Source organism: Mauremys reevesii, linkage group 9, assembly GCF_016161935.1.
Source record: "Mauremys reevesii isolate NIE-2019 linkage group 9, ASM1616193v1, whole genome shotgun sequence".
NCBI classification, from domain to species: domain Eukaryota; kingdom Metazoa; phylum Chordata; order Testudines; family Geoemydidae; genus Mauremys; species Mauremys reevesii.
In genome coordinates this window covers 89,135,615-89,161,427 of record NC_052631.1, presented here as the reverse complement: position 1 = coordinate 89,161,427, position 25,813 = coordinate 89,135,615, and the positions used below count along the sequence as shown (strand labels likewise).

Below are 25,813 nucleotides of genomic sequence, written 5' to 3'. Positions count from 1 at the left end.
CCATTGTGGCAGTCTGACCTGAATGCTGAAATGTTAGACTGATCAATTATGCTGATGTGAATTCCGCAGAGCAGACAAGCACGTTGAAGCTGTAGATTTTTTTCCCTTATATACTCCAACCTTTCTATAGGCGCCTCTGTTTATAACACTCTAATCTTAGGCTACTGTACATTGGCTTCCAATAACATTAATCTCCATTAGGGTTATCCTTGTAAAAGTACCTCTTTATAACACTTACATTGTTTGCCATCCCCTAGCCAGGGCGGTGTTATAAAGAGGGCTTGGTGAACGGGAATAAGTGAAGATCTTGAAAAAATAAAATGTCTGAAAGTGCATGAAAACATGATTTAAAAAAAATACAGCTTCTAACTCGCATACAACTGAGACGATATTAAAGATCTCAAACTAAACAGCTAGAATGTGTACACCGAGTTGCACATTGTCCAGTCTGTATATATTTGGCTATGTTCTACCTATATATCTATATACCTTTGAAATGTTCTAGTTTTCTAAATAAACATGAAAACAAAGGAAACATTATTTTTACACACTGTTGTTTTGCTGTCATAAAAATATAACATGTATCTTCTCGTGGTAAGTATTTTGCTACAAGATAGTGCGCATTAGTGTGTGTTTGTTTTTTTCACTTTTAGAAGCAGGTTCCCAACGCAGAATGCAATCATCAATTTATTTGATCTGAATGACCATAAAACTGTCCCATGTGATTGTTTTTGTTTTGTGTTTTTGTCATTTGGGTCTCTAGGCTATAGTGCAAAATTAAAAAACTCTAAGAAAATTGGTTTCAGTTCATAGAAATGACACACACACAGGGGATATTTATACATACAGAGAACATGAAAAAAGCTCATGCTAAATTTGTTCTTCTTTGTTGCAACAGTACTACTCCTTTTTTTAAGAAAATTGGCTTAGTCACTAAAAAAAAATAAAATACAAAAACCATGAGACTGAAATATTCCCTGCCTCCATCTTACATTGTTCTTGAACAAGACGGTTTAGATCTATTCCTTTAAGGGGTGCTCTCTTGAATGGTGCCTGGCCTGTGTGTGTAAGTATAACTCTGGCCTCCAGTGCTCTTGTATTAATAAATACGTCATTCTCTTTAGAAATGCTATCGTGCTCATCTAAAAATGACACTGAATTTTTATTTTTCTCAGTTTTATAACCAAACACGATGAAGACATTTTCTTATGCCACCAGAATACAGGGCCATGTAATGTCATTTGATTCTTTATACATCCATATTTTCATAAGAAACACTGTCCAAAAATGTATCTTAAATTTTCTATGCATGAACTGGAAAAATGCCAGATCTGCTTTGAGAGACAAACTTGTAATACATTTCACTCTTTGACCTTTTGGCATAATAATGAGAATAATAATAATCAAGGCAGTATTAAAAACCACAGCTGTAGGTAATACAAAGTGCATTTCCTGCATATAATACAAATATAACTTTAAGAAACTAAAGGCACAAGCTAACTAAATATGTATTACATACTAGAAATGCACAGTTCAAGGTAATTTACTATTAAGAGCTTCAAATGTGTGTTTATAATGGATATTTAAAGCAGTTTGAAAATGATACATCATTAGTGAATTGCAAAAAAGTATAATTGGTTAAAATATAAGTAAAATAGACTCTAATATTGACATCTTGGATCAGTGATAAAATACATCATCACATTTATGAACGCACTCTCTATATACAGTTCATAAATTATTTTTTCATTGATTAAAAGAACATCAGAGGCTAAAGGATCTGAAGGTCCATTTTTAGGCTGGTGTGGAGGTATTCAAATTCTCCATGATTTTATGGGAAATTACAGAGATGAGAGCTATCAATACCAGACTTGGTCAGCTCCCAGTATTGTACGCTAGTGAGTGATGAGCCCAATCACAATATTTGGATCTGGATTTCAATCCAAATTTCCCCAGAGTTTGGGGTGGTGTGTGGATGGCATTCTTCTGCATCAGTTCATCACTGCGCCCGATATTGCGCCAGTGAAGCCGGTCATTGACTTCAATGGGAGCAGGACTAAATCCATAAAGGGAGGCCCAAGTTGTGAAGTTGAGAACTGGATCCAAACTTCCCCGAAGTTTGAAGGGGGATCAGACCTGATGTTCCAATTCAGGCTCATCTCTAAGTTCACTACAGTTTGTTCCACTTGCCCAAAAACAAAAGAAAAAAGAAAGCAGGAAAGGAAAAAAACAAACCAACCCTGCTTTTGGCAAAAGTAAATATGAGCAGAGATGATTAGACTATATTTACTATGTCTGTTTTGGTAAAAATGTGCAACAAAGTCACCATTAAAGATACATAGGTTCTAAAAGAAAATTCTAATCCCGTCTGAAATTAACAAAGAAAATTTGCACACAATCCCCCACAAAACAATTAGGTCCTTTAAAAATGACAGGTTAAAAGAAAGATCACACACTTTGCTATGAAATCACTGTATTGACAGCTCATGATCTCCTGCAAAATAAAATTCCCGCCCTACCATTATAACACTTTGCTATGTGCTCTACAGACTGAGCCAAAGAGTGTAGAATCATTCCCAAAATGTCCGACACTTACTATCCACACTTAAGTTCATCGAATTCTGACCCACCAGTCTATTTCACACACAAAAATTGAGTCATACAGCATAATTATTAATGTAAGAAGAGGCTAAGGTGATGACAAAAAACAATACCACTCCAATTTACAAATGAATCATGAACTGAAGAATCCCTGTCCAGTGAACACAAAGGATACTATTCTCTTTAGTGAGACAGGCTTTTTTTCACCCTCTCTGGCAAAGAGGGCGTGTGTGAATCCTTCCAGTAGAGTGGCTTTAAGTTTGTCTGGGGGTCCACAGAATTACTACTGGCAGAGATTGCTTGGTATGCACTGAATCAGGGCCTGATCTAAAGCTCACTGAAGTCAATGGAAAGTCAATGTGGGGGCTTTGGATCAGATCCTTGTGCACATTTCTGTCTACTTTTAGAGGGGGATGGCTAGCTGTGGCACCTCGTGCAACACTTGGTCAGGTGGACTTTCTGCCATCAGACTTCTGTGCTTGGGGTTATGCCAGCAGAATCCAGTGTAACCCTGGTCTGACCGAAGCCCTCAGGGAGAGAATCATAGAACACTGCTACATGCAAAACTCTACACATGACATTAATCACTGAGAGAATGGGAGGAGGCAACGGATGAGTGAAGAGAAATGTAATATGGGACAGCCATTCTGTGCTACTGTATCCAATGCCTACTGCGTTTCCCCGTTTTCCAGTTCAGGTCTGGAACGTCTTTAGATCATAGTTGTGAAAAGTGAAATGTGCTGATTCAAGGTTCTAAATACATCCCATTAAAGTCAATGGAAGAACTCATGGGAGTAAGGACTACCCAGGTGAGTAAGGGTTGCAGAATCAAGCTCTATAACCTTTTAAATCATCTGCGAGTTATTAAATTAATGAACTAAGATGAGATGTATCTTCAAGAAGAAAGCAGAGCACATGAATTCTTAAATTTTCTGCACGTATCTGCAATTTAAACGAGAGTGGCGCCTTTCTAAGTTGTGTTGTTTAACCATATGAACTCTGCTTCTGAAATTTTGAATACTGCCACACAAGAACTAAAAATCTTCACTGTCATCTCTCAGAGTTAAACAAACAATATTAAAATACCATCTTCTGTCACATTTAAAGGCAGTTGGATATGTGTTTTCCTCTATATTTCTATATACAGAGTTCTGCTCTAGAAAAACCAATACAATAAACCATTTTATGTTTAAAAACAGGCAGTCTTTGGTGACGCAAAGGCAGAGGTTTTCTTTGTTACCTCCTGCCTATTTCACTCTGTCTCATAAAGTGAATATTGTTGGCACTGTCAGAAAGTTCTAGATACTGCTCCACAGATAAAACAAAATATCCATCGTAGCCTTGTACCCTCCCAGTGCTTAAAAGCTGCTGTTTTTCTCCCTCTGTCCATGCCCTAATGCCTTCTTCCCCTTCTTGCAGCCGTCTTTGTTCCTTAGTCCAGGCCTGAGCTACTGCCCTCTGCCTGGCTATTTCTAAGACATGGTTCTTTTCTTCTTCAATGGTTGTTCCATATCGAACATTAAAGCACAAAGCACCATGTTGGAGCTGTATATCAGCAAACCGTCTAGTCCTCCCATTTATCACAGAAGTCATCTGAGACACAGTGACATTGACGCCATTCTCCAAAATGCGCCGGCCTCCTGTGTTGCCTATTAGAGCCAAGTCTTCTTCCAAAGACCCCAGCTTAATGAAGTAGTGTGTATCTCGCCCTTCTATGGTAAAATGCAGGTTCTCAAGATAGTGAGCATTGTTGAGGATGGCGGCAATGCGCCGGCTATCCTCATTTGCTACTCCTATAATATCAGCAGTCACTATCCCATCCTTAATGGCAAATTTGATACCTTTTCCAAAAACAGAAGGAATGGCTGCAAACCTGGGCTGTTTTCCTCCTTCAAGACACCTCCCGTCGCTGTATCTGGGGGTCATAGGAAGCTGGTCCAAGGATATAAAGTTCCTAAGTTGTTTTTGCAGCTCACACTGAATGCCAAGGATAGTCTGGAAACAAACATTAACACAGTTTGAAGTAAAATATTTTTATACAGTTCATTATAGTACCATACGATATCAAGTTTCTACTGATATCTATAGCTCCTCAGAGTAGGTACTGATCCTTTAAATCTGTCTGTAAAGCATCATGCACATCTGTAGTGGTGTAGCAAGAACAAAAAAATATAGTAACAAACTTTACAGTGGCGGCAGCTCAATTGCTGCCGCTGTCTTCGGCGGCATTTCAGCGGAGGGGCCTTCCTCCGCGGCAGCTGAAGACAGTGGCAGGACTTCGGCGGCAGCTCCTTCGGGACGTTGTGGGGCCCTCTTAGGGGCGCGGGGCCTGATTCCGGGGAATCAGCTGAATCGCCCTAAAGCCGGCCCTGCCCACAGCTCCCCTATCCTCAACAGAAGGGGCCCCCCAGCAGGTACCAGGTCCGCCTCTCCTGAGAGGGGAGTCCGCATGAGACATGAATTTCTGAAGGGGAGTTCAGCAAAAGAAAGCATGGGAACGTCTGGGCTAGAATAATCCCATCCCTTAAGGATATGAATACATTAAAGATCCCGAGGTGCCAGAACACTACAGTAAGGGAGGCCATATAGGTACCTAAGAGCTATAGATAGATTTAGTGCCTAAGCCTGGAGTCCTTACTCAGGCAAACTCACACTGACATCCATCCATCCATGTTCTTTTATTGTGGCCATCACAATACTATTTCAGCATCACCATAAAATCTGAGTGACTTCAGTGGGAGTTTTGCATGTGAAGTGCCCTAAAATTAGTGGGCCTGAGTCTTCATTGCTTTGTACCCTCCATAGTTATTCACACCTTGGCCAAGTGAGTTTAAAAGGCTGTTACTTCTATCAGGTAGCATTTTATACACACTTAACATGACTACACAAGGTTAGAGGCAGTAGAGAATCAGTCTCTCCTGTTCTACCCTGTTCTGTAAAACTGCAATGTTTTGTTAATAGATGTTCAATAAGGATCAAATCTTGAATGTGAATGTCTGCCCAGAGACTAGCTGAGATCTGTATTGGTGCAATTACATTGACTGCTAGCCATCAATTGCTGAAACGTGGCTAGTTCTGAGTGCAGACAAGGCCTGAGGCAGGTTTGAGACTTAAAACTAAAAAACAAAAACACCACCATCACTACTATGCTTAAAAATAATCTGTTCTACCACAGAACATTTTTATAGAGGAAAAGACTTTTAAAGATTTAAAATTTTGGTGTTTTTGCACTCCTCATTGTGAAATCATTCCAATAAAAGCAGAAGATCTGTTGATTTAATTTGCACTTAATATTTCGGTAAGTATAAATTTATTACATAAAACCTAGAGCATATAGCTTGTTATATTTTCAGACAAGCACCTTCTTGCTTTCTACCCCTCTGCTTGGGAGGAGTGCCCTGTAAACACCTGCAAAACTAATGCATTGTCCTCCTTCCAAACACTCTCCTCTGCCATGAGATCTACAAAAAAACATCACAATGGTTAGGCCATTGGTGGGCTGAGGGGGAGGGATAGCTCAGTGGTTTGAACATGGGCCTGCTAAACTCAGGGTTGTGAGTTCAATCCTTGAGGGGGCTACTTAGGGATCTGGAGCAAAATCAGTACTTGGTCCTGCTAGTGAAGGCAGGGGGCTGGACTCAATGATCTTTCAGAGTTCCTTCCAGTTCTATGGAGGTGTATCTCCATACATGCTGACCCATTGTTTCTTTGTACTCCATGTCAATGTGTTTGTATCCATCTGTACTCTTTTGTCTTATATTTAAACTATCTGGTGTAGGGAACATCTTTGTTCTGTTTTTGAATATAGCACATAGCATAAAGAGATATTGAAATTATGGAAACTAGGGATCTTAATTGTTATGGTAATAAAATAAAAGTAATGTAGGAGTAATGGACAAAAATGTCCTCAATTAATTGAATTGTTCTTCTCCTGAAAAATCATCCCTCAGATCACAGTGGTCTGGGCTTTTTATTAAGATCTGATTGAACATTTTTCTATGTATTTTCTAATTGTATTCTTTAATTTAGGTGTAGAAATAGTCCAGTGAACTAGCAAGCAGACTGTCTGCTTTTGTAGGCAGACTTTTGCTAACCTTTCCAGGATCCCATTCTTGGGTTTTTGTTTGAAGTTGTAAAAGTTCATATGTTGTCTCCACAGTTTCTATCTCTGGTTTTGGAAATCCAGGAAGCACATTGTGTAGCTGGAAACCGAACAGCTCTAGCCAACTTCCAATGTCTACAAAACAAAATCAAAACATTCTTAGCAACAATACTCTTAATTCTTGGGAAGCTGAATGTATTTTGTACTTTCCATTTCTAGGTAAAGTGATCCAGAAGATAAGGTGAGGAGAAGCAAAAGTGACAGTGCTAGCTGTGCACTGGCAAAGGATCCCATAGTTCTCCATTCTGATAGAACTGAAATTAGAACTACTAATGCAGCTACCAGTGTGACTAGACATCTTTTACCAAGGCCTAACCAAACCTCAAAACATTAATAACTAAAGTGCAATACTGATTTGACATAATCTTAAATTTTCAAAATTGGTTACCAGAAGAAAATAAATTATTTTATCACAGAACATCACTATCCTGAATTCTGTATTGTACTTCCTTCTACATATCATGGAAGGGAATTCAGATAATGCTGCCTCAACTCTTTTTCAAATTCTAGTACTTAGCAAAGGCAGCAGATGCAGTTTTTTGCTTGCTTTATTGACTGGCTGAAAGGTCACAAAAAATAGACAAAGCTATGTGGGTAGTAGGAAGTTAAATAAATTCAACTAAAATGTAAGCAAGTTGAAAGCCCACTCCTCTTCTCTGATGTGTGCAAATTCCATGGACTTGGATCCATATAAGGATTTGACCCAGAAGTATTTTTAATGGGATTTTTTTTACCTGTCGTATACTTAGCAACATCTTGAATTCTGCCAACTGGATAGTTATTTTCAAACGAGTAAAGATTAAATGGTTTGGGAATGGTGTTTAGATGTTTCCACACATGATGATTTGGCGTTGTCCAACGTCCAGCAATGACGTCATAATCCCTTTGACCCAAGTGCACTAATTTAGTAAGAGAATCATAGAGCCCTCCATGAAAACCAATGATAACCTGAAAATCTGGACAAGTGTCCTGGTAGATATCTCCATAAGGTGTGTACAGAATTTCTTTTATTACTTGGCCCCGACTGCTAAAAATAGCTAGGGGTGTGCCGGTGTTGTCACAAGCAACATAATATTCTTCTCCACTGCTTAACTCCATAGCAATGAGATGACCTTGAAGATCATAATACAGGGAAGTTATTTCTGAGCTAGTATGATTGTATAAATGAGTAACTCTTATTGGATTGGAGAGATCAGCATAAAAGAACTGTAGGTGTTGTCCTAGACTTGATTTACTTGCAACTCTTCGTCCAAGCCCATCATAACAGTATTGCACAGTCCAACCAGACACTTTGTTGTAAGCTTTGTTCAGGAGACCATTCGAGTTATACTCAAATATTTCATTGCCTCTTTGTCTAAGAAAACCATCTTCATCCATTTTGTACTGAATTTCTCCTAGTCTAGTGATGCGATCTCTAAGATCATATCTCAGAGGAGTGAGACGGGCACTGTTTCCATGACTAAGCAAGTTGATGTTTCCATTCAGGTCATAACTATAACGCCACTGGGTTTTGTCATTCACAGAGACAGTTTGAAGTTGACCATCAGCGTCATACTCATAAAAATACCTTGTTATGTTGGCATCTACTCCTACTCGTATATCACATATCACCATACGACCCATATTATCATACTGAATGGTCATCCAATAGGCTATGGACTTAAGAATTTCATATTGCACTTCAATCACCTGACCATTGGCACTAAAAATCTTGGTGTGTTTCATCACTGTGGTAGTTATAACTTGGTTTAAGTCATAATTGATTACACTGAATTTTCCAAATTGTTCAGTCCTTCCAGATACATCAACATATCGGTACAGATCTATAGGAAGAGGAGTCTCATTTATCATGGCCTGCATGCTTGTGACCCGGAAATTGTTGTAACTGTAGTCAAATCTGGCATTTACAAGGCCTTCTTCGCTAAATCTGAAGATCTGACGACCAATAAGAGGGCCTACATATAGCAAATAAGGAAAAAAAAGAAAAGCAAGAAAAAACGAATTAGGCCCATAGTATATCTAATATACATAACAAAGAAAGAAAAGATGTTAATCTCAGGCATTCCTGAGTCTTATTGCTAATTGACTACATCTTTAAGTGAGAAAAATGTTGAATTGATCTGTCATGGATTTATTTAGTGCACAGATACTCCTTAAATACTTATTACTATTCTTTAAAACTAATGATAGTTTACATATAATTCTGATTTCCATATACTTACTTATATGCTAACATTAACTTGAATTTATTTTTAACATGGCTAACACATTCTTGATATAAATAATTTCTTTGAATTTGTCATGACAGAGAAACTTGAAAATGCAAACAGTAAAGCAATTTGATTTATTATTTAGCAAATATCCTTATACTGGAATAACAAATAATCAAATATTATGAGAGCCACTTCATAGCAAATGATAACAAGAATGTTTCATATTTCAAATGGGATAGCTTTTACATGTCTGTGGACAGACAAACAGACACATTTTTCTACTTCAACATAAAAACCTGATTTCAATAGTAAGGTCCAATTTCAGGCTGTATACCAGATAGACCAGTGTTTGTCAAACTGGGGCCGCCGCTTGTGTAGGGAAAGCCCCTGGTGGGCCAGGCCAGTTTGTTTATCTGCCCCGTCTGCAGGTCAGGCCGATCGTGGCTCCCATTGGCCGCAGTTCACTGCTGCAGGCCAATGGGAGCTGCTGGAAGCGGCATGGACTGAGGGACATACTGGGGAGCCTGAAGATATATTGCTAAGCAGCTGGCAGAGCAGAGCAGTTTGTGGGACGGTTGGAGCGGCCCATAGAACGGTTTGTGGAGCGGAGCTGAGCAGTTTACGGGACGGTTGGAGCAGCCCATGGGACAGTGAGTGGAGTGAAGGGGGGGCAGAGCGGAGCAGTTTGTGGGATGGTTGGAGCAGCTCACGGGACGGCTGGTGGAGTGGAGTGGCTTGTGATGAAAGCTGCAGCAGACCCCCACGGAGGGGCGGGGCAGTTGGCCTCTGACCACGTAAGGTGTTCCATAACACCTCGCATGCCCCTTTCTCCCCGCCCCCATTTCCACCCAGCTCGGGGGGGGGGGAGAGGAGGGTAGAACTCTGCAGATAAATTGTTGAACTCTGGGGCTGCACTGACCAGGGACAGAAACTTTTGGGTGGTTGGACTTTTGGGTGATTTTTGGATTGCTGGACTCAAGAGACTTTTGGGACTTTGGGGTGATCTTTTGGGTGGTTGGACTTAAGACCCTGAGGGGAAAAGGATACTGCCAAACTTACTTGGGGGTGGGTCTTTTGCTCATGGTTTGTGTTATGAATCCTGTTTGTGGTGTCTCCCCAACATAGTGCCACATTGTTTCCCTCCTTTATTAAAAGGATTTTCGACACACAGACTCCGTGCTTGGGAGAGGGGAAGTATTGCCTCCTAGAGGTGCCCGGGGGGTGGTATGTAATTGTCCCAGGTCACTGGGTGGGGGCTCGAGCCGGTTTTGCATTGCGTTATTGAAACAGAACCCCTAGATACTGAACCCGGCCCTTATTGCTGCCAACTGAGAGGGGCAGAAGGGTTACACCTACACAAGTGGCGGCCCCAGTTTGAGAAATACTGCGATAGACAGTGTTTGCAGGATCAGGGGCCAAAGTTTTACCAAAGGTGACAGTATCACCCTTTAAAAATATTGATAGTTATAACCCACCTGTTTGCCTATATCTGATGGTGCAGATGAACCCATCATGCATTAAGTGTATTGTTTTAATAACTCCAGAAGATTCTTCATATGTAAATGTGACTTGAGTAGTATCATAAAGAATCTCTGATAGTCGGGACTGTCTGGTATATTTATAAAGGACCCTGCGACCTGTTCCAGGATATAGTATTTGCAGAAGTCGTCCATCTCCGGTGAAATCTTGTATGAAGGAAGCAGTGCTGTCTGGTGGGGTGTAGATATTGCGATAGTACCCAACTGAAAGCATGGTTTGCAAACTATGGCGCACCATACTTGGCATGGTGACTGAGAGCAGATAATCTGATTGGTCATATTCAAAAATGTAGCGGCGTTGGCTGTGCAAGAGGAGCATCACAGACTGCAATGAAATAGAAATTAGAGTGTCAATAACTGACAAAACAAATGATTTAATAATCAAGTAAATGGAAGAAAATTAAGGAACCATTGACATGGATTCCCATTTCTGTTGCTTGTTCTTGTTCTCTGTACAATACAAAACAAAATTCTGAGCTTTGGAAAACATGTGGCCAAAGAGGCTGCTTACGGGAGGAGTGGGGGTGGGGGGGGAGTCTGAAATAACACTGGCTGTGAGGACACAAAATTGTTAAGGCAGACGTAGCTCTCAGTGTATTGCATTGCAGCCTCATTGTAACTCAGTAGGCCACTCTGAAACATGGAGGGCAACTACCCAGAAAGCAAATTCAGACAGAACTTCCCCCACTAACACAAATAACACACCAGCAAACGCTCCTAGATGATGAGAAAAGAGGCAGCATTCACTGTTGTTGATGATTTGTTTAGCTCTTATTGACATCCCTAGCATGGTGCTTATACCAGCTGAACAGCCTTGCCCTCTACAGAATAAGTACAGCACTTGGTCCATTCCATGTGTACTCTTCTCTGCTCAAGGCATATCCACAAACATACCTGAATTTCCTGAAATTTATTCAGGAGTCAAAATTATTTGAGGGCTATTTTTTGGGCAAGTATTTTTATCTCTGGTGTTTAACCTGTAAACTAATTTCTGTGAATCACTGATATTTGCTATGTTGATTAGTTGTGACTGGTCAGACAAATCACAAGGTCTGCTTTCAGTTTCCTGACTAGATGACTCTGCCAACACTTCTGGCAGAAATATTTCTGCTTGCCAATTTAAAATTGAGTCTCTGTAAACTTTTGTTCTCCCTTGGGGAGCTATCATTGCTGAAACGAATCCCCAAAAAGTTTAGAGTGATTATTCGTAGAAAGTCTTAGCAGTATTTGCCCAGCTCTAGTAAGTGCCATGACTGTTCTCGGAAATTACATATCCTGGCCCCATAACCTAAATTGCAGTATAGGCTTGTTATAGAAAAGTACTTACATTCTGACCCCAATTCTACCAAGCACTTAAGCACATGAATCGCCACACTGATCTAAGTGCTTTGTATGATTGATGCCAAAGAGCTCAGAAACTTGCAGGATAGAGCTCTAAAGAGCAACATTGTGACCATCCTTCTAGGACATTAGAACACTGGAAACAAATTAAGAAAAACAACTTGTTTCTGCACACAAACCCTGCCAGGATAGAAGACAGTAAGGGCTCAATACTGCAAGGTGCTGAACGCTCTGGCCCTAAGCCAGTTGACTCTAACAAATACCTAAATGTCTGCCCAAAGGAGTGAAGATAGACTAAGCCAATCCTCTTTACATTTCTCATTCTTTCCCCCTCACTATTTATTTCAGCCTACCTTTGGTGAAAGACATCTGGCACCTGTACTCAGGCCAAAGAACATCAACGTTTGCCATGCCTGAGTTATCCAGTGCCAGCCGGTGAAGAGACTTTTCACCAAGCTTTTCCTTACCACTTAATTGCTGGTTTGTCAAACATTTATAACATATACATAGTGTTTATTTTATTCTCACTTTCCAGTCCCCAGTCTGCAGTAAACCACTGACTGAACTCTCCCTGTTCTGATGTGATGACTCTCTTGCTGTAATGCTCCCTGCTCTGCCATTGACAGAGTATGAATAACAAGTTCAGAAGCATCTCTAATGTAACTTTAGTGCCCTTTTGTGCCATTTTCACAGCACTTTGTTTTTGTCTGGGACAGTGAAAGGACAGTACAAAAATTGGAGACATAGTATCCTATCCAGTATTATCAGTGTGTATTATGAAGAGAATAAAAGGCAATTTCCTATCTAGTCTAAAAGAGTCAGAATAGATTTTAAACTATCTATGCAAGTGCATCCTAATTAATTCAAAAGGATTTCAGGGCGTGGCTCATAAAACATCGAAAAAGCTTGCATTTTATAAAAGCAGCCAAGATATGTTGAAACTCGAATGGGTTGAGGCCTTCATGATGTTTTCAGATAAACAAGTAGAGGTTATAGCTTGGAATCTCCACTGAGAATGCACAAAACAGATACACTGATAAAAACAGCCACTAGATGTCACATCTGCTCAACATTAACACGCAATTGCCCAAGTATTTTGTCTGGCTGCAAATAGAGCAGGATTTTAGAAGTGAACTTTGGGTAGTCAGTGGTTTTTATAATAACAAGTAAATTAGTGTGACCAAATTAAGTAAAAAATATTTCCTGTACTATCCTCATGGTGCCCTACTCATAGGAACCCCAATCCTAGGGTGGGGAGCCCTACCCATAGGACCCCAACCCTAGCTCCAAATCCACTACACACAGGAACCCTAACCCTAGATCCAAGTGCCCTACCAATAGGAAGTGCCCTAACAGTAGGGTGAGGACCCCTACCCATAGGAACCCTAACCCTAGTGCAGGGAGCCATAGGAACACTAACCCGAGCCATAAGTGCCCTACACATACAACCCCCACCCCTAGGGCACAGAGCCCTAGCCATAGGAATCTTAACCCTAGGGCAGGGAGCCCTACCCAGAGGAACCCTAACCCTAGCTCCAAGTGCCCCACTCATAGGAACCCTAACTCTAGCTCCAAGTTCTTTTTCAAATTAAATTTCTCAGAAAGGATGGATATTTGTCCACTATTAAGGGTCCAGAATACCATAATTAAGTCATACAGAATGCTAATCTATCTGAGAAAAAATGTATACCTATAAACTGTAATTTTAAGAAAGCAAAGTAAAGTACTTGATTGATTTTTTAATAAAACTAAAGAATTGTGGCCACATGAAGATTGAGACAATTACAGCTTATAAATCATTATAAAATGTATACAATAAACAATTATTTCTCAGTGCGATCCCACAAACCCTTCACTTGATGTACAGGGCTTTGTCAGACCAATCCTGAATTTGTTCTTTGTGTTTAGAACACTCATTGTTGACAATGTCAACTGCATGTATGGAGGATCAAGTCCCCCACATTTGACTTTCATTAACTCCCACAGTTGTATGCAGTGTCGTTGTAGCTATGTTGGGCCCAGGATATGAAAGAGACAAGGTGAGTGAGGTAATATCTTTTATTGGACCAGCTTCTGTTGGTGAGAGACACAAGCTCTTGACCTTATACAGAAGTTGACCCAAAAAAAATCCCACCTCCCTTTTCTCATTAACTCCCATAGGAATTACAGTATAGACCAAATCCTGGTTCCCCTTAAGCCAGTGGAAGTTTTGGCATTTATTTTTGGAGGACCAGGATTTGGCCATATGTGTAAAAACTGCAGCACATTAGTTTATACATCTATGCTTGTGAACTCAACACAGAGTAGGAAAGACAAACTGGCTTGGAAAAGCTGAAATGCACAAACCCTTTTAAAATTTCAGGGCCAAAGAAGAAATATGGTACCTTCACAAAGCTATTCTCATGGCACTGCGCGAACAGGAAACCAAGCAGTACCGAAAACCTGTTTACTTCAGAGTTTCACTCAATATGCAGACAGAAGAGTTCCTGACAAATTCATCTGAATCAAACTTCAGAAACCTCTCTGGTTTGTCAATCTTATTAACAAATGGAGATGACACAATGTGTGCAGATAAGAGAGGACTCATATTTTTATGTGCTTTTCAAGCTATATGAGGTTTCTCTTTGGGTTAAATTCCAAATTTTTGGAGGATCAGACTTAAATACCTTAAAATATGTACAGCAGAGGATATCTTAAAAGTGCACATGTACAACTTTAAAATGTATAAATAACTTATAAGTAATTGGATTTCCTAGCATATACTATAACCTATCAGCTTTATTTCTTTTCTTGCTTGAGTCATTTCTCCAGATTCGTGTGGTTAACAGCCTGGAAAATGTTTGGAAACTCATGGTATCTTGGATATTTTCAATTATTGCCACTATCTTTTTTTAGTTGTAGAGGACGCTGTTTGGAGATATACTTACAATGTGGATTGAAATGCTTTTGAAGAAATGGCACACAGAAAATATGATGCTCCACCTCGGAGTATGCAACTTTTGTACCCTTATTATGTGACCTGCAGATAATGGTTGTCGAGGAAACTCGGTCATGAAGCCTTTACAAAACTGGAATAATTGTTTCCATCTCCTTTCATTCTTTTTCAAAAAAGTGAATACGGTTCTCCTGAAAAAATGCTGGCTAGACAGCCTTGGAAACCAATATCTTTATGCACAGGATACAATATAGACAGTGGTACTATAAGCTTTTTTACATTGTTCCATAATCCTAACCTAGAAGGGCCAGCTCTGTAAGTCAGAGGATAATTGATGACCTTAGAGGCCTGCAACTCTCCTTCCCATTATTAATGCAATCCAACCCTCATCTTCCTTTACACTTGAAAATCACGTATATAATTTTTAAAAAATATATTATTCGAATGAAGCACATTAACTGAACTGAAACAAAAATAAAAACTATAGTTTAATTCCACATGCCACTTATTCTAGCATAAAAGTGTTACCGCTCAATTTTATAGTTCAGCATAAATTTTTCCTTTGGGAAAGTCTCTTTCAAAAAAGTGAATAAACTTGTCAAAATGAAACAAAGGGAAAACATTCCACCAAATTTAGTTTTAATACATGCCTAACTATGGAGTTCTAAGTGATGACAGTCCAAAGACATTTTATCTAAATATATAATTGTTCCCATTTACAGTTAAAAAGCGTTCTTAGCTACTTTTGCTGGAGACTTACCATGACAGTGAATGTATTTATAATTTAGTCTTTATATTGATATAAATTTAGTCCCTTTAACATAATCATCCATTTTTAAATTATTTTACCTTTTCTAAGTATGTGTAGCTCCATATTTTACCATCTGCCCATGTTCTGGAAATTATCTTCCCACTTGGATCATACTCCATTTTCTCAGTCCATGTTCCTCTCTGAATGTAGGTCACTAATCCTGAATGTGAGTAAGTGATGTTGACTTCATTATATTTGCTGATGGGTGACCACAGAATTGGACGTCCCGTTTGGTCATACAGAATCCGAAGAGTGAATTTTCGATGGTCATCATAGATCTTTCCTGTTCTGGTTACGTGGTCAAAATCAATGGATAACAGGTTTCTGTTGTGGGCCTAAAGACAAATATGTAAGAATAATGTGTCTTATATATACAATTGGAGCATTTCTATGACAACTGAATGATCAAATACACTATGTTTTTAATAGTATATGAATATGTTAATTATTAAGGATGAGAAAATCCAAAGTTCCAGCCCATTTCATATAGCTGGACTATGAAACTTACCTAAAAGTAAAAAGTGAATTTTGCTCTCCAATTTTGGCACTCTGATTTACACAGGGAGATAGCTGCATTTGCCCCCTCCCTGTATTTATGAAAGTGCATTTTAAAATGTTATTTTACTTACAGGATTTTAAGGAAAGTGAATCCAGAAAGTGAAGAGAGTGAGACCTTTCAGTGTAAAGTGTCTGCTAGTCACAATGTTCAGGGTTGTATTGTTCACAGTTTCTCTTGCTGATTCTTTGTTGAAATAGCAGTGGCTTTGTGTAACATCAGCTTGTCCCCACCAAAGCACTTCCACCACCATAGGTGTATTGCAGTATGGCTTGCCTTGTAATAAGCAATCTGCCACCTGAAAGGCAAGACCCAAGCATGCTACAGCTGAACAGCCACTCTGGTTGTGGCAGACTGATGTTACCCAGGGCAACTGCAACGGCCAATAAACAGAAAATCTTCCCAGGAAAACTTTTTGTGAGGTTATTAGCAATTGCTTTGGAATCTAAAATTAGCACGTACCATTAGCTTCCCTTGACACAACTAAATCTCTTACACCTATCATGGTTCAAATTTCAGCACATTAGGATTTGCTTTATGTAAAAACTTCCTATTCTAACAACCTAAAATTTCCTTTCATCTCTCTGTTCTTAGCTTGTGCCAAGTCCTCCTCCTTTCTTCATCTTTCTTCTTCCTATGGGTTGACTTCCTGACTCCATGCAAGCAAAGAAGTGAAGCTGAGCTGGCTCTATATATTAACACAGACATTCTGCTTCTCCTAATCTCCATTAATATTGATAGCATAGTTACTACTCCGAAGCTGTCAGTGTTAGGGTACACATGAAAGTAGTACAGAAAATGGAACAGATATGTTAGCAGACACACACTCTCCACTCACATCCATAAACTTCGGCACATGGGATCAGGGAAGCCGCTGATAAGGGAATGAAGGCAGAAAAAGCTGACTGATAGTGACAATCGATCCAGAAGAATCAAATAGTTCCACTGTCCGGCCACACCGGAAGAAAGACAGGAGGCAGTGGATGGGGTTTAATTAGGTTGCAATTTTATTCACTTAAAATATCTGGGGGTACACAGCATTAAATTATACAGTGCAGGTCATCATGCTTTTCTAAAAATCATTTCCACATAATCCCCAACCTAACGCCAGCCATCCTGTTTCTGGGACCCAACCACCCTCCCCATAAAAGGATTAAGGGGCCTAGAAAAGGCTTCCCCTTGTACTAGACATAGGAGCTCCAAACCACCCTTAAGGGATGCTTTCCTTTACATCCTTTTCCAATCCATTTTATCCAAAAACAATATCCCTTTCATACTGAGTACCTGCACTGGCCATCTGACACAAGTTTAATGAACTAAGATGTGACATTATAACCTAACTCCCCTGCCCCAAGCAGGGGTCCCAAACCTGCTGAGGGAAGGTGAAAAATCCCAGCCCACCTCAACTAGTCTGGCGTTGAGGGAAAAAATCCTTCCTAGTCCCATAGGGAAAAGGGGAAGCTAGGGTAATGACCACAGTGGATCATGAAGGAACCTGGTGCTTTTTCAGATTCTGTGAGTGGGAAGGTGGAGTCTGCCAGCCCATTCTTCAGGACTGCATGGGATATTAATACTCCCCTATCCTTCTGGCCAGCTGCTGAGGCAATGACACCCCTCCCTCGCACCCCTTCTCCCGTCCAGCTGTTTCCTGCTTCTTCCCATTCCATACAGATGAACTTTCTCCCTTCCGCCATATCTGCTAGCAGTTGCAGGGGGAGCCCTTAAAGGAGCAACAACCCTTTTTCTTCCAGTCAGCCAGGCAAGGACCCACTGCATAAAGTTGCAGTGGGCACTGTTAGATGGAATAGGCCTAAAAAGTAAAAAATGTTAACATAATCCAGTTGCTGTCCACCATTAAACAATGTTAGACCAGGGTCAGGGTTTGGTATACCTCTGTATAGCTCAGTATACCTTAGCTGGCGTAATACCATGGCAAACACACCATTAAAATTCCTTTGAACCTTTTATTACAGCTACAGAAAAAGAAAGAAAAGAGTTAAAGCATTTAAAATGTAAAGTATTGAATAAGGTTTTCATTTTAATAACATCCTTTGTTCCCTTTTCCCTTTAGCTCGAGAGAGTTTTTAGAAGGAAAAACCCACTTGTCTGACAGTCTCTTAAATGGTATTTCAAGATGGTAATAACTGTCCCTTTTGTGGAAAAGAGACATTATTAGCTGCGATGGGGTGGTGAGGTTGTTATTGCTGTTGTTGTTAAAGTCGGATCCCATTTCCCAAGAAGACAAAACAAGAGAAACACACACAGAAAGGGAAAAAAAAGAACAACAAAGAGAGAAAAAACAGCTTCTGTCTCTGGTGTTGACTTTCACTTGCAGCCTTGCTGCTGGAAAAACACAGGCACAAAACATGGCCTTATCGGCCACTTCAAGACCTGGCAAAATTGTCCCAGGATCGTGCTGTTTAGGGTATTGCTTTTAGTTACCTCTTTCTGGTCACAGACTTACAGCAGTGTTTCAAAAATACACAGTCATGGCTAGCTAAGCCAGACTCTTATTAGACAGAAGGAAAAAGGAGAGAGAGAGAGATAGAAAAGAGAAGAAACTAAGTTAGGGAAGGAAAAGGACACATGGAGGGAGGAAACAAAGTCTTGCATCCCAGATGGAGTTCGACATTTAGCCAAAATTGGCAGAGGTGGTGATGTCATCTGGCTTCCTCTTTCTGGCTCAGTTTGGTCAGCATATCTTTCAGGATTAGGATGACGAAGGACCTGGATCCTAGGAGACGGTGGGGGTGGCAGCCATGATGGTGAAGCTCATGCCAATAGCCATGTCCATCCCCAAAAGTTTCTTTCTTTAAGAACCCCAAGAGGGAGTGAATGGTGGAATAGCCCATCCTCTCATTATTTTGTCCACCAATTAGGCTTAGTTTTTGACACACCAATTTTGGTTCCACACTTTTCTTGTTTACCAAGAATGATCTTAACATAATTCTTGCATTATATCAGGAAGCCTTTTTATCTCCCATTTGTACCTTTTCCCATCAATATTTTTGTTCTAGATTATTGTGGCATCATTGCATAGTCTGCTCCTCATTAGAGTTCACAGATGTCAACAATAGCAATGAATAGTGCCAGCATTTTTCTGTACACCAGCTGTCTCAATGCATTATATCCATGGCCTGCAACACTCCTGTTACTCCAGCTTCAAGTGTTTTCTGAGCAGAGAGTAAACTAATCATACTATGTTGTGTCAAAATTTTTGAACAAATAGGTTACATTAAGAAAGTAATTCCAATCCTGTGAGGTCCAAATGAAAATTTGAACTCAGATCTCTGGCAATGAAATGCATCTACCCCTTTCTTCCCGCACCTATCTCCGTAAATTTTTCAGTCACCAAAGACAATCATTATTACCATTATGTTCAGTTTTAATTAGAGATGTACACTTATCAACTATAATCTAGGGAACCATAAAATTGATTGTTTATTGACTTGTTTCTTCAAACTACCAGTGCTCAATGTTTGCATTAATTTATTTTTAACAAATTGTGATATAACTTCTCACAGCAGGGATGATGTCATATTGTGTGTTTGTACAATACCCAGCACGATGGAGCCCTGGTCCTAATTGTGGCCTGTGGGCACAGCTCTAAAATAAATGTTAAATAGTACTAGCCCAAGCTGTGGTACACACATAGTGTGAGTGATTAAAAGGAACATCTTTTCTGTCTTTAGATTCAAATTGTTTGGAAACCTAGAAGAAGCAGGTGTTCATTCTTCAACTGTCTTTCCTGTGGTTTTATATACATACATCTCTAAATTTAACAGTGTTCATTTACTACAGCTGTAAAATACCTACATACTTCAGTAGACGGCTGTAACTATTACAATTTATGTTCTAATGATAGTTAAAGAGCCTAAGTAAAAAGTGATTTTCAGTTCAACTACATTTGTTGATATATTTGTGTGACGGACATTTCTTAGTACATTTACTTTCTCTGAAACCAGGATTGGTAATAAAACACATTGAAAAGAAAGCAGAGGATAAATCCTGACTAATATTCTTTTACCATCTATGTATAAATTTAATGTTCTCCTTGTTATTAATATTATGATTGTAGGGCAATCTAATTAAGACATGACCCAATGAATAAGAATCTAAAACAGATGAGAAAGGGGTGAGGCATATGCACATCTTGCTGGTTTCATAAAATTCAGGGTTTTATTTCTGTTTTTGTTTTTTATTTTATAATTCACTTCTCAGAAGTGCAAAGCAGAACTGGGTTTTTAGAAGGGACTGCTGAATTATGAGCCCTCATTTCTAAGCCAACACAAAAATGTTGATTTGAAATTGCAGTGGTTATGCTTAAAGATGGTTTCTGAAGTCTATGAACAACTGAGTGTCATAAACAGATAGTTAAGGGTTAATGTCTCTTTTACCTGTAAAGGGTTAAGAAGCTCAGTAAACCTGGCTGACACCTGACCAGAGGACCAATAAGGGGACAAGATACTTTCAAATCTTGGTGGAGGGAACTCCTTTGTTTGTGCTCTTTGTTTGGGGGTTGTTCGCTCTTGGGACTAAGAGGGACCAGACATCAATCCAGGCTCTCCAAATCTTTCTGAACCAGTCTCCCATATTTCAAACTTGTAAGTAACAGCCAGGCAAGGTGTGTTAGTCTTATTTTTGTCTTCTCAACTTGTAAATGTTCCTTTTTTGCTGAGAGGATTTTACCTCTGTTTGCTGTAACTTTGAACCTAAGGCTAGAGGGGGTTCCTCTGGGCTATATGAATCGGATTACCCTGTAAAGTATTTTCCATCCTGATTTTACAGAGATAATTTTTACCTTTCTTTCTTTAATTAAAAGCTTTCTTTTAAGAACCTGATTGATTTTTTCCTTGTGTTAAGATCCAAGGGGATTGGATCTGGACTCACCAGGAATTGGTGGGGGAAGGGAGGGGGAATGGTTAAATTCTCCTTGTGTTAAGATCCAAGGGGTTGGATCGGTGATCACCAGGAACTTGGTGAAAAAGCCTCTCAAGGCTGCACAGGGAGGGGAAGGTTTTGCGGGGACAGAAAGTGATCCAGACACTGAAATTTCTGGAAGGTGGCAGTGTTACCAGATCTAAGGTAGTAATTAAGCTTAGAAGTGTCCATGCAGGTCCTCACATCTGTACCCTAAAGTTCAGAGTGGGGAGAGGAACCTTGACACTGAGTAATGAGCTAATGTGAGGAAAAGGAATTAGGATATTCCAATATCCAGCACAAGTCAAATGTTTGCTTACAAACTTTGCCTACATTGAGACTTTTCTATGCCAATAAGGAGGAACTGGCTATCAAAGAACTAGATCCTCAGCGGATGCAAATTGGTGTAGTTCCACTGACTTCAATTCTCAGACCTAATGATTACCAAAAATGTGTAAACTAGTCTGCAGGTATGTGTACATTCTTGTATTTTCAGTGAAGCCAAACCAACTAATGACACCAGAGGATCTCACCCAATAACTATAAAGTAACTAGTTAGAGGACTGGTAATATTATGGAAAAATATTTGTTAACCAGCATAACAAACATATCTGTTCAAGCCCATATCCTCAAAACTTCTGACTTGAGTTTTAGACAGCAAGGTTTTTTGTAAGTGCAAAAGTGAGACTAGTCAGACATCTAATTCTCAATTTTGTAGACAGTCACTTGTAAAAAACGGTTTGTATCCAGTTCTGAGTTCTCAGTTATGCAAAAGAAAGGAGTAAGCAGCACCGAATTCTAATTGATATATTACTATGCAACATGCTCATTGGTTTTAACAGCAGCCTTTGCTTCATTTTCAGAAGTCAATTAAAATAGTTCAACTGATTAAAAAAAGAAGGCTTGCTAGATTAAAATTCATGTTAAAATGCCTAATTGTATGTAGATTTATTATTAATATAAAGACTGTACACACACATATGAACTGTTTTGCATATTTGGTGAAGGTACTAGGTCAGAGCATTCTACACTTAAAAAAGTTGTGTTTAATTTCAGTGTTATCTACCTGATTGGTGTGTTGGGACCCTGTTTGGCCTCTACTACAGCATTCTAGTTACTAATGTGCTAGATCCTCTTCTCTGTTCCATTTCTGGGAAGAAGAATTCTTACCATGCAGTCTTGCCACTTTTTAAAAATATGACTTTTATACCTTTTTTCAAGGCCTGCTGCTAGCATGGGTAAGCTCTCCTCCAAGGATGAAGTAACAATCCTCTGGGGGCACATGCCTTTGTGCTGCCTATTAATGGAGACTGGGAATTAAGGGCATTAGAAAGTCCTAGAGAGGAAGAAGTCTACTACTTTTATAACCTGGCCTCTTTTTATCCTATTCCATACTTGTCTGCTTTTAAATTTATTTCCTTATCAGTCAAACTCATTTGTACTGGTTACTTCAATTGACTGAATTACTTGGCTACTTTAACCACATCAGTGCTAAATTTTAAGTGAAATAATTTGACATGATTTCCCCTCTTCATTCTCAAAACTTTTGGATTGTGCCACCTGGTTTTTGATTGAATTTTGAGGACTCCTGCAAGTCTATTAATCTCCAATGAGAACCAGTCTAATCCCTGGGGCCTCCTCTTATATTCTCAAAATTCAGCATCATACTCTCATACTCCTACATCACAGGCTTTCCAAGGCATTATCTAGCTATTTTAGGGCTTTGTACAGTGACTATCAAGTGCTTAGTAGCTTTATTTTCAAAATGTGACCCAATATGAACTAAGGCAAAAGTGGCCCTTGTTTTGATTTGTATTCTAGCCCTCAGCTAATGTAATTCTTTTGTAATTGTACCCAAATAAAAGTTTTCAAAGATTTGTCAACAATACCTTTAATTTATTTAGTCTATTGGCGTTATAGTTTTTATTTGATTTTTTTTGACAATGCTATACAGTAACTCCTCACTTAAAGTCATCCCGGTTAACATTGTTTCGTTGTTACATTGCTGATCAATTAGAGAACATGCTCATTTAAAGTTGTGCAATGCTCCCTTATAATGTTGCTTGGCAGCTGCCTGCTTTGTCCACTGCTTGCAGAAACAGCAGCCTGCTGGAGCTAGCTGGTAGGGGCTTGGAACCAGGGTGGACCAGCAGCCCACCTATCAGCTCCCCGCTCCCCGCTCCCCTAAGTCCCCTTTGCAGCAGCCGCTCAGCAGGCTATCAATTGCCAGCAGTTCAGCTGTCCCTCCCACCACTGCCATGTGCTGCTCCTGCCCTCTGCCTTGGAGCTGCTCCCCGGCGCCTCCTGCTTGCAGTGCGGGGGGCGGGGAATAGGGGGGCTAATGTCAGCATGTCCCCCTCCCCCTGCTCCTGCCCCCCGCTTACCTCATTTCCATAGAGCGGGGTGGGGGGAGGACGTGACAGGGCTCAGGACAGAGGGAGATTGCTGGCAGCAGCTGCTGTTTCAACTTGCTGATCTACTTAAAAAGGCAATGTACTTAGAGTGGGGTCAGCGTACTTAAAGGGGCAATGCACATCTCTCTCTCTCATACAGGGTGTGTCTCTGTCTGCCATGCTGTTTCCCCTCCCTCCATTTGTGCTGCCTTGTAGAGTGTGAGGATACATTAACAAGGTGTTAATCCTTGAGGGCTCAGCCAAGTACTAGTTCATCATTTAGCAGTAAGGCATTCCCTGGGAAATACCCCACCCTCTTCCACCCTCTGACTTCACCACCAAGCTTCACAATCATCATTGCTATGTACAGTATTAAATTGTTTGTTTAAAACTTATACTATGTGTGTGTATATATATATATAAAATATACTCTTTTGTGTGGTGAAATTTTTTTCCCTGGAACCTACCCTCCTCCATTTACATTAATTCTTATGGGGAAATTGGATTCGCTTAACATCATTTCACTTTAAGTCACATTTTTCAGGACACAACTACAACATTAAGTGAGGAGTTGCTGTACTGCTTTTCATTTTCAAAGGGCCTAGTTACCTAGCAGGATGCAGCTCTCTCTGTGAAAACGAAATCTGCACTGATACTCTGACTGTGGGTTTAACTCCACTGTTCCTCATAATTCCCTACATCTCCCTGACTCCTCCTCCACCACCACCAAATTCAAACTTTTATCTTCATTGTCAAAGCCCGACACAACTCCACTATGCTATATATTAGACTTGTGACGCTATGCCCACTTTATCAATACCAGCTTAGATACTCAGTTTGTCCCTTTCTCTTAGAAGTATCCCTGATCCTATTCACATGCATGGAATATCTTCTCTTCTCTTACCCACCATGCCATCACATATTTCTCATTTAAGTCCCTCCAGAAAGCTCACCTCTTCCAGGATGCTCACAAGAAGTGACTCATTGCTAGCCACTCTCATAGCTTTAGTATTTTTTGTTTATAAAAGGTGGGAGAGAAGAAAATAACCAACCAAAAATCCTAACCCAAGCCCCAAAATGTACTGGCACTTATGTGACCATGTGAACTCCCTTGTTCAAGAAACAAAATCTCAGATGAATTTGGCACGAAAGGATTCAATTTTAAAGGGGAAAAAGTCTTTACCTTACACTTTAGAAGACAGAGCAAAAATATGCTTCTCCCACTTGTATTTAAAATGATCATTTAATCTAGAAAAATGTAATTAAGCTCTAATTGCCCCCTTCCCTGGGACTATCCTCATAGAGATTTCTCCCCTAGCATTTTGGTAAGAGTGGAGGAATGAGGTCTCCTGCAGGTTGGATCCACAAATCCTGCTGACACCTTGAGATCTGCACAGAGGAGCTGTGCCTTAACCACATCTCTGGCTCTGCTCTATGGCAGTGGTGTTCCAATAGAACAGGAACGCCTCTAGAATAGGCTTCCCAAAGAACCCTCCCTCAAAGGGGAATTCCATTGTGGAGCGGGAATAGGGGTGGACATTGAGAAATAATATAGGTAGAAAAATATTCTTTGTCAATTCCTGTCTTTATCTCATCCAGTCCTCTCCCAGCATGCCCACTGTTTGCCCTCCATCTTCGTGTAGCTATTGGTGGTATCTAGGGGAGAAGACGACTCTTCCATGTAGGCAGTTGAGATGCCTTTCTGAGCCAGAGAGGGGATCCATGTGTGGATGGTCTCTGTGCTGTGCACATCTCAAGAGTACAATCAGGCTCTTTTTAGTTTACCACAATAATGATGATACTATTGTGACGTGGCTGGATTTTTTTTTGGAGGGGTTGAGCTTCCATGACAGTATGTCAAGTGAGTAATACACTGTAGATTCTCCTTCTGAACAGAACAACAAATGGACTAGCGGTTTCATGCAGTTTCAACTCAGCACTTGATCTATGGGTGCTTTAATTTGCTTGTAATTTTTCAATAAATGGACATATTTCACTTCTTGAGCATATTTCACTCCTCTAGGCCCAACACACCTGTGAACCTCCTCCTTTTTTGGCATGTGCTATTGAGGAAAACAAAGGTGCAGATGAAAATGAGTTAAAAACATGGAATGAAATTAGCCACTGTAAAATTTAAGGCGAATATCAGAACAATATTGAGCAGGATGAAGCACTTGAACATAAGGCAATATGAGGCAGAATAGATGATCAGATGCACCTTTGACATTTATCACTTTTATGATTCAATGCACTTAAATAGGTGTTTTTCAGTTATCTAAGCACAGTCTGAAAGACTTATGCAGAAATGAACCAATTGTTGAATTGCACGTTGAAGGCCGTTTG

The 25,813-nt window shown here is 39.9% G+C and overlaps 1 protein-coding gene across 16 annotated transcripts in view; it reads right to left on the bottom strand.

The window, feature by feature from the left end:
* Positions 1 to 926: 926 nt before the first annotated feature.
* TENM1 (teneurin transmembrane protein 1) overlaps positions 927 to 25,813 on the bottom strand; it is a 697,978-nt gene continuing 673,091 nt past the window's right edge. For all 16 annotated transcript variants that reach the window (XM_039487530.1, XM_039487526.1, XM_039487540.1 and 13 more), the window contains 5 exons: positions 15,640 to 15,936; positions 10,452 to 10,839; positions 7,498 to 8,718; positions 6,696 to 6,838; positions 927 to 4,596 (listed from right to left, as the gene is read on the bottom strand). In XM_039487530.1, the coding sequence (XP_039343464.1) occupies positions 3,838 to 4,596; positions 6,696 to 6,838; positions 7,498 to 8,718; positions 10,452 to 10,839; positions 15,640 to 15,936 (2,808 nt within the window). In that variant the 3' untranslated portion in view covers positions 927 to 3,837. The remainder of the gene's footprint in view (positions 4,597 to 6,695; positions 6,839 to 7,497; positions 8,719 to 10,451; positions 10,840 to 15,639; positions 15,937 to 25,813) is intronic.